Source organism: Hyperolius riggenbachi, chromosome 1 (genome assembly GCF_040937935.1).
Source record: "Hyperolius riggenbachi isolate aHypRig1 chromosome 1, aHypRig1.pri, whole genome shotgun sequence".
In the NCBI taxonomy this organism is placed as follows: Eukaryota; Metazoa; Chordata; class Amphibia; order Anura; family Hyperoliidae; genus Hyperolius; species Hyperolius riggenbachi.
The window spans coordinates 269,493,476-269,513,932 of NC_090646.1; the positions used below are offsets into that span (position 1 = coordinate 269,493,476).

At 45.7% G+C, this 20,457-nt stretch overlaps 1 protein-coding gene across 2 annotated transcripts in view; it reads left to right on the forward strand.

The window, feature by feature from the left end:
* LOC137505650 (protein Shroom3-like) overlaps positions 1-20,457 on the forward strand; it is a 127,868-nt gene that overhangs the window by 61,361 nt on the left and 46,050 nt on the right. For both annotated transcript variants that reach the window (XM_068233544.1, XM_068233543.1), the window contains one exon: positions 3,570-6,780. In XM_068233544.1, coding sequence (XP_068089645.1) covers positions 3,570-6,780 — 3,211 coding nt within the window. The remainder of the gene's footprint in view (positions 1-3,569; positions 6,781-20,457) is intronic.

The window sequence follows — 20,457 nt, forward strand, 5'->3', positions numbered from 1 at the left end:
GAAAAGACTGATAAATTTATTACAAGGTACCGGCACATTGTTACTTTTATAGTGAGCAGTAATAATAGACTCTCAACTAAAACAATGTGTTGCTAAAATGAAATGTGTAGCCATTTTGAATCCAAATGAGCCAATATTTTACCTTGTGAGTTTACTCTTGGAAGAAACTGTTGGAGGTAACTGTTGTGCTGTGTCCTCCGCTGTGGCTTTATCTCCTTGTGTTTGTTATAGAATATCAAGTAGCAGAGTTTAGTGGATTTGTCTTTATCAAAAAGACTAATCTGACCAATACAAATGTAAATAAACTAAAGGGGCCCCTACACTGGTCGATTTTAGCCATTGATCGATCGATTCTATGGAATTGATCAATCGATCATATATGAAATATATCGATCGATTTGCAGCCGATTTTGATTGATTTTGATTGATTTGATCTATCTGACAGGATGGAAAATCCAGGTCGATCTGCTGCTGGCAACAGATCCTTGGCTCATAGAGTTGTATTGGAACTATTGGTCCAATAATGCATTTAGATCAATTTCCAATAGATTTCCTATAGATTTCATTCTGAAATCTATTGGAAATCCGTTCCTAGTGTGTGGCACACGTCAGATAGATTCCTGTCAGATTCAACTTGACAGGCATCTGACAGAAATCTGATGGTTGAATCTGCTGCAAATCTATGGCCACCTTAAAGGGGCCCATACACTCAGCCGATTTTCGGCCAATCGATTGATCGATTGATTGCAAATCGATTGACCAATCGATCAATTTCAATTGATCTGACATGTTGGAAAATTTAGGTTTATCTCTTGAGATGGCTTATCATTTTGCATTGGACCTAGTGGAAATTTGATGGCAACAAAATGCCATCAGATCGATTTTCAATAGATAGCATACTGAAATCTATTGGAAATCTGTTCCTAGTAAAAAATGTTCCTAAACACATCAGATAGATCTGAAAATCTACTGATGATCTATCTGCTGCTAATCTAACGAGTGTATGGCCACCTTTAGAATGACCAATCCAGTGGCTCAGAAAGATGTGCATTCAGTGAACTGTGCTGCTATGCTGTATTCTGTTTTGCTCAACTGGAAGTGGAAAACCTACCCTTAAACTCAACTTCTCAAGGACCTGTGGTCACTAAGCAACCTTGCACCATAACCACTGCTTTTAAATCCCAATTACAGATAAGTTTCTTGTTCATTTTAGACGACTGATAAGATGATGACTAGTCAAGTTGTTTTTGCGGTCTTTATCCCCATAGAGGAGATTTTTTAACTTCCTGCACTTTTTACTTCTAATATATCATATTGTAAAGGCGTAGTTGACAGAGCAAGTATATAAATGTACATACACACTTTAGATTTTTGTCACCCCAAAAGAGGAACTTTAACCCAAGACTGCCAAGCAAGCATTATCCCCCTCTGTGCCTAGATATATAAAATAAAAAACAAGCATTTAGCCTAATGCATTGTTAGTGGGTATGGTAATAGATAATGGCAGTTGGTACTGTCTTTTTTTATTTTTCTTGTCTGCCAGCAGTAAAGATGATGACCTGCAGGCTCATGGTCGATCAAACAACAGGAACAAATATATTTCGGTAAAATTCCTCTTTAAAGTGATCCTGAGTTAAGGCAAAGCTTCCTAAGCTAAGCACAGAGGTGTGTACATGCTGTATCCACATACCTCTGTGCCTTCCTTTCCATGGTCCCCCGGTCATGTAACTCACCCACTTACCCATAACTACAAAAATGAGCCGTGGCTGCTGAGCTGCGGACAGCTGAAGGCTACACAGGTGGAGGGGGCAACAGAGCTCTGGACTTCTTAGGAGATGCTTCAGACAGAAACCGCCAGTGCGGTTTTGCCAATGGGGTGGGGGGAGTGGGTTTCAGAATATTTTAGAATTACGGGCAACAAGGTAAATTGATTGAATTTGTAACAGCCAATTGTACCTTACATTTACATTCCCGGGACATACCCAGGAAATTGATTATTTTGCACACTTCAGGTTGTCTTTCAAGTGAACCGAGCACCATTTTTAGCACCAAGGGCATCTCAATAGCACATTAAAAATGCATACTAACAATGCAGCTCATTACAAAAAAATACATTCTACCACTTTTCACATTTAAATGTTTGTTAGAGGCTTTTATTGCTATACTTCTGCTGCTTGCCATTCCCAGAAAGAGCAGGCAAATAAGGATTGCCGTAATTAGCAGTAGCAATTAGCACACAAAAGGTTTTATCAGCTGGGGGTGGGGAAATTGTCACTGTACTTCAAACAGTTTAGAGAGTCACACTTAATTACATTCACACCCTCTCCTGGATAAATAAGGGCAGAGGGAATGGGAGGGGGGATGGCAGCTCCTACAGCTATTAGAAACCAGGACAAACCGCAGAAAATAAAAACTGCTTGGATCCCTTTAAGCCAACAGTCATATTTTTCAAGGAGTAATTATGGGGATTGGAGGGAAAAACGGAAAGTAACAGACAATGCACAGAGGTGTGTGGATCCAGCATGAACAAACCTCTGTGCTAACATTAGGTAGGTTTTCCTTGGGTCAGGCATACTTTAACAAAATAAAACCAAATTGTGTTTGCTAAACGATATAAATGCAATTTTGTGTCACACTACAAAAAGAGAAAAAATGATACAGCACAGATAGATGTATATGCATTATATTCAATACATACATACTTATCACTGCATACAAAATGGGCATCAGTACCAGTAGCAGGTAGCAGCCATTTAATGCAGTTTGTCGGTAAGTATTTATTTGTGAATAAGGTTATTGTTGCACAACCCTCTTAAAATAAATCCTTGATATCTTTGCAGGTTGTTCATTTATTTTGGGTTATGGCACCAATATAAGTTGATTTTTAGATGCAAGGTATGTTATGATTCATTATCCACCAGCAAGGCCCAGTATTGGAATAACTGGTCAAAGAAATTAGAATTTTTTTTCAGCCCACCACCAGGGGATTTGGAGAATGTCATAACACTTTTTCATCACACATGGCATTTTAACATTCATCTTTACAATACTGAGAGTTTTTCCTTCTACGTTTCTCTGTCTTGTCTGTTTAGATTTCTTGTAGCAAACAAAATGTCTCTTATGCTGCTAGTTTCCAGGAAGACTGCCAGGGAAAACTTTCAGCTCCATAAAAAGAAAAGAAATAAAACACACACACACTGTATTCTTTGCTTTGTTTAAGCCTTTTGCATTCACACTGTCCTGCTGTATTTTTGTAGTGTTTGTGATCAGTTTGAGAAGTATCAATAAAGCAGTTGTTTACGAAATCTGAAAAGGGTTATGACAGTCCCCTCCGTTATCTGTCTAATTTCTACACTGCTGTGGGATTAATAGAATGAACACAGCAGCCGCAAGCAATTACTTATAATATGCCGGAATGACAGCTGGCAGAGAGCAGAGCAAGGCCCCAAATATGGTTTCTCTTCCGTTCCTCCCATAACCTAAACATTTCATCTGCAAGTTTATTTATAAGCTCTTCTGAACATTTCTTGCAAACAGTAAGATCTCTCCCTGTTCCTCTTTTCTTTCAGTTCTTCTGCAAGTGATCTCTCCAGCTACGAGCATGGGTACTTAAGACGGAGTCCTGACCAATACAGCTCAAGAGGGAGCATGGAAAGCCTGGACCACTCTTCATCTGCATATCACCCATGCAATCTGTCACCAGCAAAGTCCACCACCTGCATAGACCAACTAGCACATTTGCACAGCAAAAGAGACTCTGCCTACAGCTCTTTTTCCACAAACTCTAGTATACCAGAATACCACCCTACCACATTCTGTAAGGAAAGGTCCTACTCCATGGAAAGCATGTTTTCTCAGGGTAATTTACAAGAAGGAATTAAGCATGCAGATATCAGATACATCAAGACAGTTTATGATCCTCAGCGTGGTGTCTCAGAAGAGTATGAAGTTAATTCCTCTGTGGTCAAAAATCGAGGTCGGCCTTCCAGTGGACATGTTAGAAACAGCACAGGCCCAGTGGGGAGATATGAACAGAAGAGAGTTTGTTCAGAGAGTGATGTAGTTGAAGGACCTCCCCTGCCACCAGCACGAAGTGATAGTTATGCCATAACAAGACATCATGAAAGACCAAGTTCTTGGTCTAGCCTGGATCAGAACAGACATTTACGGACACATTCCAAAGGACCAGCACAGCCTACTAGTGCTTCTTGCAGTTCAAATCCACAGCTGAAACCAATGTTTGGTGAAGGACAACTGCATACTGTGCTAGAGAAAAGTCCAGAATGTAGCCCTTCAATGAAACCTAAACAGACTTATTCACATGTTCCACAGCCTGGGCAACCTATGCTTCCTACGGGGATCTATCCTGTGCCGTCTCCTGAGCCACATTTTGCTCATGCTCCTCAACCCCTTAAAAATAACAATGGAAGGCTTTATCCAGCGTTGGCAAAAGAAGGATCTCATAATACTTCAGCTGCAGGATCAACTACCAAAGGAGTATCTTCTTCACAGTCTGAAGCTTCTACAAAAAGTAGCCAGAACATTCACAGCAGTCCTGCTATACCATATCTAACAAACCAATCCGGAAGAGCTGATGAGCTAAGAGAAGGTGGGCCTACACAATACACACACTATAAACTTCATTTCTCTGTTAGCCCTGAAATTCCCACTGGTTCCTCTTTAAACACAGAAGATGAGAGAACACCTATGAAAATAAATCAAAGCTTCAATCAAAATGATAAACTGCCAGATTCCAAGTCTGTAACACAAATGCAGAACGAAATACAAGTTTATAGTGGGCAACACTCTAATGGGGAAATGCATGTTTCACCCAACAATGAAAAAGCTAGAAGTCACTCTGGGTCTGGATTACAGAATCAGGGGAGCTTCATTAAAACCAATTCTGATGTCTCCACAATAGTCACTTGCATGGGAACACACAAAGATAACAGCATTCTCCATGCAAATAGAGATGAAGTCTTACATTTTCAGACTAATGCTGACATAAGCCTCAAAGATAAACATGAAAACAGACACTCTGTTCATGTCTCTAACCACAGAAACAAGCTAGACAGCCCAAGCTTTACAAAACACATAGAAGATGGCGACTGTTCAGTTATGTATGTTACCAATCACCTACAAGCTGAGGAACCTTCCTCACCACACAAGAATTCCAACAACCTTACCAGAAGACGTTCAAATTCAGGAAGCAACCAAAGCAACAACAATTTACCATCTGTTAAGCCAGATGGCAAAAACAAGTCTTCTGTTTTACAAAAGATCAGCCAGATTGAACAACGAGAGCAAGAAAACCGGAAGTCCCAGGTATTAAGTGGAAGCCTCCATGGTCAGCATTCAGGGCAGAGCTCAAAAGCAGCTAACAGAGCATCTGTAAATAGCATTGAAGAATTAAAGAATAAGTTTAATTCACAAGAACATATTCAAAGTGTTGAGTACAGAAGACTTTCCGGTTCTCATACTACTGATAAAATTTCTGGTGGGCACCAGTTCAAAAGACCTGGAAGCGTCTACAGTGCAAGACATGGAGACATTCAGAAAACACCAACTGAGAATCAAATAGACAAGACCCAGATTAATAATAAGCAGTGTGTTTTGCAACCCTTGCCAGATGGTAATAAAGCAACAGTCAATTCTCAAACAATGCCAAATAAAGAAGATCATTGGCAGAGCACTTCACTAGACTCTCTAGGTTTCAACAGAGCTTACAGAAACAGTATCAAAGATGCACAGTCCAAAGTTCTGGAAGCAACATCTTACAGACGCAAAGATTTAGAAATCAGTCCACCACAATACTCAAAACCAGAGAGGAAGATAAAGAGGCCTACTTCAGCTATTCTGTGTGGTCAGACATCACCTGTATCTCTCCACGCTCCAAAAGAAAGATTGAGTGTCACACCAACTGAAATAAATGCTAAGAGCCAAGATTTTTCCAGTCAAGAGGGTGCAGCCCCATCAAATCAGGTAACTCGAATTGGAGCCAGGAAACGGTTGACAGCTGAGCAGAAGAAACGATCATATTCAGAACCAGAGAAGATGAATGAGGTGGGAGCATCTGACAGTGAGTCATCATCATTAAGTAACCAAAAAAAGGGCCAAAACAGTAATTTCTTGGACCAAACAGTAGCAGACAGACGTAGAATGTTTGAGAAGGATGGCAAAGCTTGTTCAACATTTAATCTTTCTAAACCAGAGCTTAAGCAGCTGCAGCAAAATGCCCTTGCAGACTATATAGAACGCAAGACAGGTCGGAGACCATCTCCCCAGGAACCTAGTCCTTTAAAAGAACGTTCCCAGAGCACGTATTTCTCAGGGAGCATGATGGACACCCAGAGCATTTCCTCCACATCCAGCATTAATTCTCTGCAGGACTACAACATGTCATTCCGCAGTAAGGATCCAAGGGAAAGTCTGACAAAACCTGTCCGTGTCTCTTCCACCCTTCCACCTGGACTCACTGGCTTGTTTGACTTAGTCAACCTGGAAAAGAATAGGGAACATCAAGAAAACAAGGGTCGAACAAGTTCTCTTGTCCACCAACGTCCTAGCTTGGATTATAAGTCCAGAACAGAAGCTAAAATCGTTCCATCACAACATCAGTATGACGTCACCGCCTCTAAACCAACGGAATGTTTGGTGACCTTGTCAGAGCAAAGGTGTGATAAGGCAGCATCTGATCAGGATTTACATGCCAAATCTCAGCAGCCTTCTGGCCTTCACGTACGATCACGATCTTCTCCAGTCAGTGAAAAGACATTCCAGGTATGTGGATAATGCTTCTTGTCATTTTAATTGCATAAAAGTAACATTTGCTTCTAGTCATTTTTATTACATCAAAATAACATGACTACTACTACTTTGCAACTGTTAAACGTTCTGTTTCTGCAACACTTCACACCCTGTTACATTGTGCAGTGACATTGGTAGATCCTGGAGAACCATACATGGGCTTTAAATTGTGTGAAATATGTAACAAGTATACAATAATTCCACTTCATGCCATGTGCCTGCTATTATAACATATGCTTCTCAACCCTTTTCTTCTTTTTCCGTTTTATTTTCTGTATAATGCCTCATTCAGTGTATTTGAATTTTTTAAATGACCACCAGTGCAATTTTATACCACCAGATATAATGACTTCATATGCTATGTTTACCACCTATCTTAGATGGAATCTGGCATTTCTCTATTTTATGTACAGCCTGCAGGAAAACACAATGGGGCAGATTTATTAAAATCAGTGTACAAAGTGAAGCAGATGTCTAGAACAAAGATTCTGATTGGTCGCTCTGAGCAGCACTTACACTTTTGTTTTGGTTTTACTCTAATATTCCTTGCAATAGGTTTTGATAAATTTGCCTCAAAACCTTGACTTTATTTATATGAACCCCTTGTAACCCCTTCCAAATAATTTGCGTGGTCTCCAGCACTATGAGAATAGATGCATTTTTAAAGTAAGTTGAGATCATGGAAAATGAGGCTTATTCTCTTAAAAAAAATATTGAGCTGCATCAGTAAAAATTGACTTTTTGAAATAATTGCTCTGAATACCCCCTTCAAAAATATTTCATTGACTATATAAAAGTCATGAGTGATTAAGCAATCAGTGGTCATTTTTATGCTTCTTGGGCACAGGCCTGTAATCCTTATTGTACAGTCCTATTATAGCTATACCTTTTTGTTGGATGCATTGTCTGACTCTTTGACCCGAGCTGCAAGACTGGCTCCCCCTTCTTTTGGTCCTGTTGTCTCTCTGGAGACCCTGCAGATGAATAGATGGCATTCAGGAGGGAAGGATTCATCACGTAAAAGTTTCTTTTCCTAGTGGTATTCTTTCCCACTCAGTATGTAGGTTTCTCAGTCCTCATTTGTATTCCATTGACTTGATTTCACGCAGTCATGCATACTTCAAAATAGTGTTACCGCTAATACAGACAAGTTTACTTACTTTTTATCCAGTCACTATTACTTTTTATTATTTCTACTGCAAAACGGCTTGGCAGAGATCTGTAGAAAGCAATATGATGTGTGATAGTTATGCTTGTATATGAGTTGATTCAACAACATTATACACTCACACCGCTAACACCTAAAGCTTAACCCTTCATCTCCTTCCCCTGAAAATTCCCACTTAACATCAACATAACATTTATTTTTCTTTAAATATACAGCTAATGACCGACACTCTAAACACCAAACACTAACACCGTCATTAAAGGGAACCTGAAGTAAGAGGGATATGGAGGCTGCCATATTTTATTTCCTTATAATCAATACCAGTTGCCTGGCTATCCTGCTGATCCTCTGCCTCTAATACTTTAAGCCATAGACCCTGAACAATCATGCAGCAGATCAGGTGTTTCTGACATTATTGTCAGATCTGACAAGATTAGATGCATGCTTCTTTCTGGTGTGATTCAGACACTACTGCAGCCAAATAGATCAGTAGGACAGCCAGGCAACTTTTAGGGCCCGTTCACACTTAAAATCGCAGAAGGGTTATGCGGGAGTGATTTTCCTGCGATTAGCGCGGAAAAATCACTGGACACTGCGGCGGTTTTGGAGCGATCGCGATTAGCGTGCTATGCACGCTAATCATGATCGCAAATCGCTGAATGTTTGTCGCCGGCAAACCGCTGCATGCAGCGCAGTTGCGGTTATCGCTAACCGCAACCGCGGCAGTGAGAACACTGCCACTCGCTACATTGTGTAGCGGTTCTTGCAGAACCGCTAGCGGTTTGCCATGAGTGGGAATCGCGCGATTCCCACTCAGGTGTGAACAGGCCCTTATTGTTTAAAAGGAAATAAATATGGCAGCCTCCATATATGTTTTGCTTCAGATCCCCTTTAAATAATTACACTACACACGCCTGAACTTCTTGGAGTAATACTTTGTTGTCGGCCACAGCTGAACACATAATATAACAAAATCAATAACAACAGAAACTGCACAGTGATTAACCCCCCCCCCCCCCCCCCCAGCTGGTGGCAACTGAGGAGCCCCAATAACCAATACCTTAAAGAGAACCCAAGGTGTGTTTGTCAAATTTTAATAGGACACAGAGGCATGTTCTGTGTACAACGACCTGCCTCTGTGTTCTTCTATTGTGCCTCCAGCCCCCCCCCCCCCCGCCGGCTCTGCTGTCCCCCCCTTAAAAAAAGTGCCAGGCAAGCAACAATCTGCTTGTCGCTAGCCTGCTATTTACCTGTAGCCTGTCACTCATCTTTCTGGGTCGCGGCTCAGCTGCCGATTGGTGGAAACTTACAGACGCGGGGAGGGAAGGGACACAGGCGGGGGAGCCGTGCAATACAGTAGGCGGGGGAGCAGCGATGAGTGACAGGCTACAGGTAAATAGCAGGCTAGCCTGGTGCACAGGTGAATTTACCGTGATTAGCGTGGTAAAATCACTATACACTCTCGCAATTCAGAGCGATTGCGATCAGCTCTTTTATAACCACTGTATCGCGATTGCTCCTGAATCACGGCAAAATGCTTCAGGGAACAGGTTTAGTGGTTGCTGCTTATCGCGAAACACTCGCGATTGGCGGCAGTCGCGGCAGTGAGATCACTGCCATAGGTTAACATTGCGCTAGCGCTTTGGCGATTAGTGGGAATCTCATAACTTTATGCATAAAACCAAACTCCCAGCCATACTACTTGACCCCAAATTCTCCTGGGCTTACATGCCCGGTACTACTGCCAACCATTCTTTGTAAGGCAACACGTTAATTTAACCATTTTATTTCCAATCGAATATTTATACCACCCTTTCACCACTCTGACTCCTCAATCCCATTATTTGCCACCTATATTAGCAGAAGAAGAACGCCGCCACCGCAAGCCTGCAGTAACACCATTGCTGACACTGCCAACTAAGGAGGTAACTGAATGCCTCCTCTAACTTCCTGTCTCTGCTGCTGACTCCCAGCAAATCTCACCCCTGACTGCTTACTAGCTCTCCCCTCCCCTCCCCTAATAGCCTGGAGAACTTTTCAGTGTGCACCCCCGTCCAGCCAGCCACATTTGTGTTTCTACCTCAGCCCTACCTTGAATGGATACTTTAGGTAGTCCCTCATATTAAATGGAAGTGGTAAAATTGTATCATTAGTGGGTACCTTTACTAAATATTTCAAAACTGAATGAAAACTATTATTAATAGTAATATAATAATAATAATAAAAACAGTTGAATTTTAATCTAGCCACTGTTAAAGCTGTTCTGTCCTACTGTTACTGGTGTTATAGTTTAAAAGGGTTTTTTAGTCAATTATTGCTGTGTAGATCACAGGAACAGAGGTAAACGTTCTGTACCACGTTGTGTAACCTGCACAACTACCAAGGCAGGAATGACGTCATAAAAATAGTAAAATTGATTCAAGAAGGAAAAATAGTGCCATCACTCCACATATGGATATGGATGTATGCAAACTTTATTAGTACAAAAACGCTAGAAAAGGACCAACAATAAAATCACTTAAAAGACTGTAGCGCTCCGTATCTCAGGCACTCTGCAACTCACACTCCCAAACAACACCCACACATTGGTACCGGTACCAGTGGTATTTTGGCTTCCTGCAATGTATGGAGAGGGGCGGAGAGGAGATGCAGTTAAACTGAACAAGTCACTGATCACTAAGCCATGTGGTCATGAGACCTATATATATGAGAGACTATCAAAGGCAAACGGAATATGGTAATCTTCTCCTGCATGTGCAGGACTTACCAATTATACGTCTTGCCGTCCTCTGAGAAGTGGCTGTCTTCCGCAGAATCTCCACCAGACTTCGCCGGGCCTCAATCCGATTGGTTGGAGAGGTTCCCCGGTTCCTCTGGCTGTCAGCGTGCACGCTTAAACTTACAGGACTCTGGAGTGCTCTAGGACTCAGCACGGGTTTTGGGCCCCGTTCACCTATGCGTTGTGCCCGCCTCTTGCAAGCTTCAACTGGGTGTGATAATAACAGCTAATAATACAATAAATAATAATAAAAACAGCTGAATTTTAATCTAGCCACTGTTAAAGCTGTTCTGTCCTACTACTGTTACTGGTGTTATAGTGTAAAAGGGGTTTTTAATCAATTATTGCTGTGTAGATCACAGTATACCTACAGGTACAGAGGTACAGTCCATTTCCAGGCACAGTTCTATATCATATGATAGCTTTAGTAGCTTTAGGAATAAAGTGCCAACATGTTCAGTTTTTGTCACAAATTAAATCTGGCCATGACACCTGATGAAGCCCAGGTGAACGTAACAGCAGACCCTGTCAGCATGGATTCTTCTTGCCTTGGCATCATTATGGTGTTTAGATTGTAAGGGGTGGGGCAGAGCTGTATGATAAGACCACATTCTACATTCTGGAAGCAGCCTGGTGAAGGGGCACTTGACCAGGTACTTAAATGTTTTGTTGATGAGAGCATACTACAACCACAATATATATGAACTTATCACATTTGTACCACACTTGTAATGCATTTGCAAATGTACAGACACAAAATGTATAGCTACGTTGAGAAAACCACAATACAATGCAACTGGGGCTTAAATATGTCTTGACTGGCTGTGCAGACTGTTACTGTAACGTTTGCGGAATCGTTTTCGCGGTCAGCGCACAAAATACGTACTGACACAGCGAAAACCCTCCACAAGCGTATAATTGGGTGAACCCAGGCTAGGTGCAATGCACCAGCAGAGGGTAATTCCCACCGGCAGATGGCGCTGTGGAGTGCAGAGGAGCACAACCTCTGCACAGCCACAAATGCCAGATGGGAATTGTACAGATCTAAGACAATGCGGGGCAGAACAGCCCTTAAAGAGAAAGAGCACAGGTACAGGATGAATGTGTGTTCACCAATCTAGTCGCAACCCTGCGACGGTGAACACACATCAGCAGAAACAAAAGCAAGAACGCGATCACGAGAAAGGCGATCGCCAGAAGTGACACAAGACTGATCAGAACAGAACTCAAGAGTAGCAAAGGCACAGCAAACAACAATGAGAAAATAACAAACGCTAACTAAACGCGAACACCGCACTCATTCGCAACAGCGAACACGTTTACAGCGCGATCTCTGCACGTTAAGCGCAACAGAGACAAGCACGCCTAACTAACCACCGACAGACAAACACGAAACAGAGGACGTTAGCGCTTGCTTAACGGTTACCTCACCGAGCCTACAGCAAGCGTTCGTATCAGACAAAACAAACAAACGGAAAACAGGAATAAGAGAGGAAAGATCCACTGCTCTTTCCGTCAGAGCGAGTGCGATCCGGGTTAAGGAACAGGCTAGGTAAGATCCACTGCTCTTTCCGCCAGAGCGAGTGCAATCCGGGTACAGGAACAGGAACACAGATCAGAAGGATCCACAGCCGCTACCGCCAGGGGCTAGTGCGATCCAAGCAAGACAGACAGATGAGATAGCAGGTAGCAACCGCTGCTCCATCTATACTCCAAGAAAGCAGATCAGAAGCATCCACAGCCACTACCGCTAGAGGCTAGTGCGATCCAAACACGACAGACAGATGAGGTAGCCGGTAGCAACCGCTGCTCCAGCTTACACTCCAAGAACATAGATCAGAAGGATCCACAGCCGCTACCGCTAGAGGCTAGTGCGATCCAAGCAAGATGAACAGAAGGGGCTACCAGTAGCAACCGCTGCTCTGGTTAGCACCCCCAGACAGACAGAACGATTTCCTGACGCCCACCGTTGGCGACAGGACAATCGCAGCAGTGAAGCAATACAGACAAAACAGATAACAATTTAACTGCACTAGGGAAACTGCCTAGTGCAGTCCCAAGAATTACTCTAAGATAACTTTAACAAGAAATAGCACGGCTGACACTCTAGGAGTGTTTCAACAAACCATAAAGGAATGACCAGCAAAGGACTCTGGGAAAACATGGGTTTTCATACTGCCAGCCTTCAAAGGAGGCAGCTAGGTGATTTGCATAACCAATGTATGCAAATTCCTCAGCAGCAGAGCAGGTCTGGAACTTGCAAAGAAAAGACAGGTCTCTCTTCCAGAGACCTGCAGCCCACAGACTAGAGGAATGGTCAAACAGCTGTCTGCCTGTGCAGCCAGCTGAACGGATCATTACAGTTACTATTTTTATAGACGTTATTTACATTTTTCTGTGGTGCTATGCTGCACCGAGGGAACGGCTGGCTTTATTTTTGTGAATTTTGGTAAAGCTCACAACATGGTCTCCAGCTGTGACAGTGTGACTTGCATTGTCTGCACTGTGGAATTGTGTAAACTGTATGTGATATTCCTTCCCGACCCGAAGAACCTGTCAGATTACTTTCACCTGGCCTGTCACTGGCACTAAACTGGACAGACAGTATGGTGACAGGAAAGCAGTAAATCAGAGGAAACGCGTGGTAATTTGATGCTTGCATATGACTACAAGGGGGAGCCTAAATATTACATATAAGCCAAGAGAGCATTGTTTGTCGTTTTATACCTTTTTGCAAGTTCCTGCTCTTTGGAAAGGGAAGGTAAATGGCAGAAGATGGACTTGCCACTTATTTTCTTTCTTATTGTGCACTATTGCTGAAAGATGATAGCAACCACAGCTATTTATAAAGCACAAATATGCTTTTCACTGTCTCAGCAGCTTCCCAATTTCTTTACAGCCCTAAAAAGATGTACAGTCTGTAGCCAACAGTGATAGATTTATACTGTATTCTCTCGTAGATCACATTTTATATGCCCCACCATATGTTGGCTCACTCTTCTTTCTCCTGCAGACCCTCCCATCCCAAGCAGCCACTTTCTGTCTCCTGCAGCCCTCTCCCATGCTTGTACAGCAGCCCCTCTCTTCCATGTACTGCCCCTTGCATAGCAGCCCCCCTCTTTCATGCATGGCCCCCTTATACAGCAGCCCCTCTCTTCCATGTACTGCTCCTTGTACAGCAGCCCCTCTCTTTCATGCATGGCCCCCTTGTACAGCAGCCCCTCTCTTCCATGTACTGCCCCTTGTACAGCAGCCCCTCTCTTCCATGTACTGACCCTTGTACAGCAGCCCCTCTCTTCCATATACTGCCGCTTGTACAGCAGCCACTCTCTTCCATATACTGCCGCTTGTACAGCAGCCCCTCTCTTCCATGTACTGCCCCTGGTACAGCAGCCCCTCTCTTCCATATACTGCCGCTTGTACAGCAGCCCCTCTCTTCCATATACTGTCCATTGTACAGCAGCCCCTCTATTCCATGTACTGTCCATTGTACAGCAGCTCGTCTCTTCCATGTACTGCCCCTTGTACAGCAGCCCCTCTCTTCCATGTACTACCCCCTGTACAGCAGCCCCTCTCTTCCATGTACTGCCCCTTGTACAGCAGCCCCTCTCTTCCATGTACTGTCCCCTGTACAGCAGCCCCTCTCTTCCATGTACTGCCCCTTGCCCAGCAGCCCCTCTCTTTCATGTACTGCCCCCTGTACAGCAGCTCCTCTCTTCCATATACTGCCCCTTCTACAGCAGCCCCTCTCTTCCATGTACTGTCCCTTGTACAGCACCCCCTCTCTTCCATGTACTGACCTTGTTCAGCAGCTTCTCTCTTCCATGTACTGCTCCTTGTACAGCAGCCCCTCTCTTCCATGTACTGCCCCTTGTACAGCAGCCCCTCTCTTCCATGTACTGCCCCTTGTACAGCAGCCCCTCTCTTCCATGTACTGCCCCTTGTACAGCAGCCCCTCTCTTCCATGTACTGCCCCTTGTACAGCAGCCCCTCTCTTCCATATACTGCCGCTTGTACAGCAGCCACTCTCTTCCATATACTGCCGCTTGTACAGCAGCCCCTCTCTTCCATGTACTGCCCCTGGTACAGCAGCCCCTCTCTTCCATATACTGCCGCTTGTACAGCAGCCCCTCTCTTCCATATACTGTCCATTGTACAGCAGCCCCTCTATTCCATGTACTGTCCATTGTACAGCAGCTCGTCTCTTCCATGTACTGCCCCTTGTACAGCAGCCCCTCTCTTCCATGTACTGTCCCCTGTACAGCAGCCCCTCTCTTCCATGTACTGCCCCTTGTACAGCAGCCCCTCTCTTCCATGTACTGCCCCCTGTACAGCAGCTCCTCTCTTCCATGTACTGCCCCTTGCCCAGCAGCCCCTCTCTTTCATGTACTGCCCCTGGTACAGCAGCCCCTATCTTTCATGTACTGCCCCTTGTACAGCAGCCCCTCTCTTCCATGTACTGCCCCTTGTACAGCAGCTCCTCTCTTCCATGTACTGCCCCTTCTACAGCAGCCCCTCTCTTCCATGTACTGTCCCTTGTACAGCAGCCCCTCTCTTCCATGTACTGACCTTGTTCAGCAGCTTCTCTCTTCCATGTACTGCCCCTTGTACAGCAGCCCCTATCTTTCATGTACTGCCCCTTGTACAGCAGCCCCTCTCTTCCATGTACTGCCCCTTGTACAGCAGCCCCTCTCTTCCATGTACTGCCCCTTGTACAGCAGCCCCTCTCTTCCATGTACTGCCTCCCTGTACAGCAGCCCCTCTCTTCCATGTACTGCCCCTTGTACAGCAGCTCCTCTCTTCCATGTACTGCCCCTTGTTCAGCAGCTTCTCTCTTCCATGTACTGCTCCTTGTACAGCAGCCCCTCTCTTCCATGTACTGCCCCTTGTACAGCAGCCCCTCTCTTCCATGTACTGCCCCTTGTACAGCAGCCCCTCTCTTCCATGTACTGCCCCTTGTACAGCAGCCCCTCTCTTCCATGTACTGCCCCTTGTACAGCAGCCCCTCTCTTCCATATACTGCCGCTTGTACAGCAGCCACTCTCTTCCATATACTGCCGCTTGTACAGCAGCCCCTCTCTTCCATGTACTGCCCCTGGTACAGCAGCCCCTCTCTTCCATATACTGCCGCTTGTACAGCAGCCCCTCTCTTCCATATACTGTCCATTGTACAGCAGCCCCTCTATTCCATGTACTGTCCATTGTACAGCAGCTCGTCTCTTCCATGTACTGCCCCTTGTACAGCAGCCCCTCTCTTCCATGTACTGTCCCCTGTACAGCAGCCCCTCTCTTCCATGTACTGCCCCTTGTACAGCAGCCCCTCTCTTCCATGTACTGCCCCCTGTACAGCAGCTCCTCTCTTCCATGTACTGCCCCTTGCCCAGCAGCCCCTCTCTTTCATGTACTGCCCCTGGTACAGCAGCCCCTATCTTTCATGTACTGCCCCTTGTACAGCAGCCCCTCTCTTCCATGTACTGCCCCTTGTACAGCAGCTCCTCTCTTCCATGTACTGCCCCTTCTACAGCAGCCCCTCTCTTCCATGTACTGTCCCTTGTACAGCAGCCCCTCTCTTCCATGTACTGACCTTGTTCAGCAGCTTCTCTCTTCCATGTACTGCCCCTTGTACAGCAGCCCCTATCTTTCATGTACTGCCCCTTGTACAGCAGCCCCTCTCTTCCATGTACTGCCCCTTGTACAGCAGCCCCTCTCTTCCATGTACTGCCCCTTGTACAGCAGCCCCTCTCTTCCATGTACTGCCTCCCTGTACAGCAGCCCCTCTCTTCCATGTACTGCCCCTTGTACAGCAGCTCCTCTCTTCCATGTACTGCCCCTTCTACAGCAGCCCCTCTCTTCCATGTACTGTCCCTTGTACAGCAGCCCCTCTCTTCCATGTACTGCCCCTTGTACAGCAGCCCCTCTCTTCCATGTACTGCCCCTTGTACAGCAGCCCCTATCTTTCATGTACTGCCCCTTGTACAGCAGCCCCTCTCTTCCATGTACTGTCCCTTGTACAGCAGCCCCTCTCTTCCATGTACTGCCCCTTGTACAGCAGCCCCTCTCTTCCATGTACTGCCTCCCTGTACAGCAGCCCCTCTCTTCCATGTACTTCCCCTTGTACAGCAGCTCCTCTCTTCCATGTACTGCCCCTTCTACAGCAGCCCCTCTCTTCCATGTACTGTCCCTTGTACAGCAGCCCCTCTCTTCCATGTACTGCCCCTTGTACAGCAGCTCCTCTCTTCAATGTACTGCCCCTTCTACAGCAGCCCCTCTCTTCCATGTACTGTCCCTTGTACAGCAGCCCCTCTCTTCCATGTACTGCCCCTTGTACAGCAGCCCCTCTCTTCCATGTACTGCCCCTTGTACAGCAGCCCCTCTCTTCCATGTACTGCCCCTTGTACAGCAGCCCCTCTCTTCCATGTACTGCCCCATGTACAGCAGCCCCTCTCTTCCATATACTGCCGCTTGTACAGCAGCCACTCTCTTCCATATACTGCCGCTTGTACAGCAGCCCCTCTCTTCCATGTACTGCCCCGGTACAGCAGCCCCTCTCTTCCATATACTGCCGCTTGTACAGCAGCCCCTCTCTTCCATATACTGTCCATTGTACAGCAGCCCCTCTATTCCATGTACTGTCCATTGTACAGCAGCCCCTCTCTTCCATGTACTGCCCCCTGTACAGCAGCCCCTCTCTTCCATGTACTGCCCCTTGTACAGCAGCCCCTCTCTTCCATGTACTGCCCCCTGTACAGCAGCCCCTCTCTTCCATGTACTGCCCCTTGCCCAGCAGCCCCTCTCTTTCATGTACTGCCCCTGGTACAGCAGCCCCTATCTTTCATGTACTGCCCCTTGTACAGCAGCCCCTCTCTTCCATGTACTGCACCTTGTACAGCAGCTCCTCTCTTCCATGTACTGCCCCTTCTACAGCAGCCCCTCTCTTCCATGTACTGTCCCTTGTACAGCAGCCCCTCTCTTCCATGTACTGACCTTGTTCAGCAGCTTCTCTCTTCCATGTACTGCCCCTTGTACAGCAGCCCCTATCTTTCATGTACTGCCCCTTGTACAGCAGCCCCTCTCTTCCATGTACTGCCCCTTGTACAGCAGCCCCTCTCTTCCATGTACTGCCCCTTGTACAGCAGCCCCTCTCTTCCATGTACTGCCTCCCTGTACAGCAGCCCCTCTCTTCCATGTACTGCCCCTTGTACAGCAGCTCCTCTCTTCCATGTACTGCCCCTTCTACAGCAGCCCCTCTCTTCCATGTACTGTCCCTTGTACAGCAGCCCCTCTCTTCCATGTACTGCCCCTTGTACAGCAGCCCCTCTCTTCCATGTACTGCCCCTTGTACAGCAGCCCATATCTTTCATGTACTGCCCCTTGTACAGCAGCCCCTCTCTTCCATGTACTGCCCCTTGTACAGCAGCCCCTCTCTTCCATGTACTGCCCCTTGTACAGCAACCCATCTCTTCCATGTACTGCCTCCCTGTACAGCAGCCCCTCTCTTCCATGTACTGCCCCTTGTACAGCAGCTCCTCTCTTCCATGTACTGCCCCTTCTACAGCAGCCCCTCTCTTCTATGTACTGTCCCTTGTACAGCAGCCCCTCTCTTCCATGTACTGCCCCTTGTACAGCAGCCCCTCTCTTCCATGTACTGCCCCTGGTACAGCAGCTCCTCTCTTCCATGTATTGCCCCTTGCCCAGCAGCCCCTCTCTTTCATGTACTGCGCCTTGTACAGCAGCCCCTCTCTTCCATGTACTGCCCCTTGTACAACAGAGGCGCTCTAGCAGAGAGATTGATCTACTACTGAGTTCTCCTTGTATAATTGCCTGATGAAGCGGGATGCTTGGCCCGTGAAATGCGTTGCAGCAATTTTTGGAGAATTGTTATGAATTAAAATGTTTTGGCCTTAAACGGCTCATACGGTCTGGTCATTTAAATACCTGAAGGAGGTGAATCCACCCATTTCCTTCCTTTTAGACGGTTTTTAATATATTTTACCCTACTTTGGCGCCTCTGTTACTTCTTTCTTGTACAACAGCTCCTCTCTTCCATGTACTGCCCCTTGTACAGCAGCTTCTCTCTTCCATGTACTGCCCCTTGTACCGCAGCCCCTCTCTTCCATGTACTGTCCCCTGTACAGCAGCCCCTCTCTTCCATGTACTGCCCCTTGTACAACAGCTCCTCTCTTCCATGTACTGCCCCTTGTACAGCAGCCCCTCTCTTCCATGTACTGCCCCTTGTACAGCAGCCCCTCTCTTCCATGTACTGCCCCTTGTACCGCAGCCCCTCTCTTCCATGTACTGTCCCCTGTACAGCAGCCCCTCTCTTCCATGTACTACCCCTTGTACAACAGCTCCTCTCTTCCATGTACTGCCCCTTGTACCGCAACCCCTCTCTTTCATGTACTGCCCCTTGTGTAGCAGCCCCTCTCTCTCTCTTTCTCTCCTTCTCTCTCTCTCTCTCTCTCTCTCTCTCTCTCTCTCTCTCTCTCTCTCTCTCTCTCTCTCTCTCTCTCTCTCTCTCTCTCTCTCGCTCTCTCTTACATGTGTTGTTTCCCATTCATGTCCCATTTACAGTGTTTTCTTCCAAATGCAGCAACCTCTTTTTACATATCTAGCTACCCCCTTGGGCAGAAGATTCCCACAGGCCTTGGCCTATGTGGCTTTTGCTGAAATTTGGCCCTGTTTGTCAATGCAAGTCAATGGGAGAATACGCCTCCTGACACTTTTTTTCTGCTGCACAGTACTTATTTTTTGCACTGCACCACTTTTTGCCTTTTTATAAATATGACAAGGAAGTGGTGATATGTAGCAAACGTATTGAATGTATAAAGCTGCATTTACTACCATTCTTACTCTCACATAGAACCAGTTTATTGAGAAACCATTGTACCAATACAGGAGTACCTGGCTGCACAGAGCAGGAGGCTTTGTTATACCAGAACTAATTCATAGATAGGCAGCAAAATGTAGGATTAATGTCTCATACCCTCTAATGGTGATCACACTGTACTTGGTAGGAATGCTCAGTGAATTCAGGATAGACAGTGAAGGAGCACAGATGAATGTGGCAATGTGCCCAGACCCCTACCCCAATGCCTCCAGGGGTACACAAATCCAATAGCAAAGAGATGGGTCGACACCGCCAACATTGAACTTAAAGCTCTTTTATTCTGATATGCAAAGCTTGTATTTCACAATAAAAGAGCTATAAGTTCAATTTTTGTGGTGCCGACTCATCTCACTGCTATTGAATTCAGGAGGATGACACCTCCCATGAGAATCAATCATCAAAAAACTGCTACTCCCAGAAGTCAATGTTTTGGGACCATGCTCTGTCTCTTTATCAAGGCAAGATTGCTCAATGGCCAAGGGCAGATTTATAATTTTTGTGCCCTTAGGCCGAGTATGTTGAGGCTTCCCTTTCATGTGAAGCAGCGTCCCTCCCATTACATATGCAACACCCTCTTGTATGTGTATCATCCATGTACTGTAGTCCCTATCTTTCAGGAACAGTTCTCTTGGGCATCAGTTTCCCTTTTTTATGTGTTGCTCCCCATTGTAAGCCTTCTCTTTCATATGAAGCAACCCCTCTGTCATGTTCAGGTTCCCTCTGCGGCTGCAACCACCCAAGGTCTGGGCCTTTGTGGCCTTTCCAGAAATCCTGCCCTGTTAATGGCACAAGTCTGTCTGTTGCTCATAACCAGGG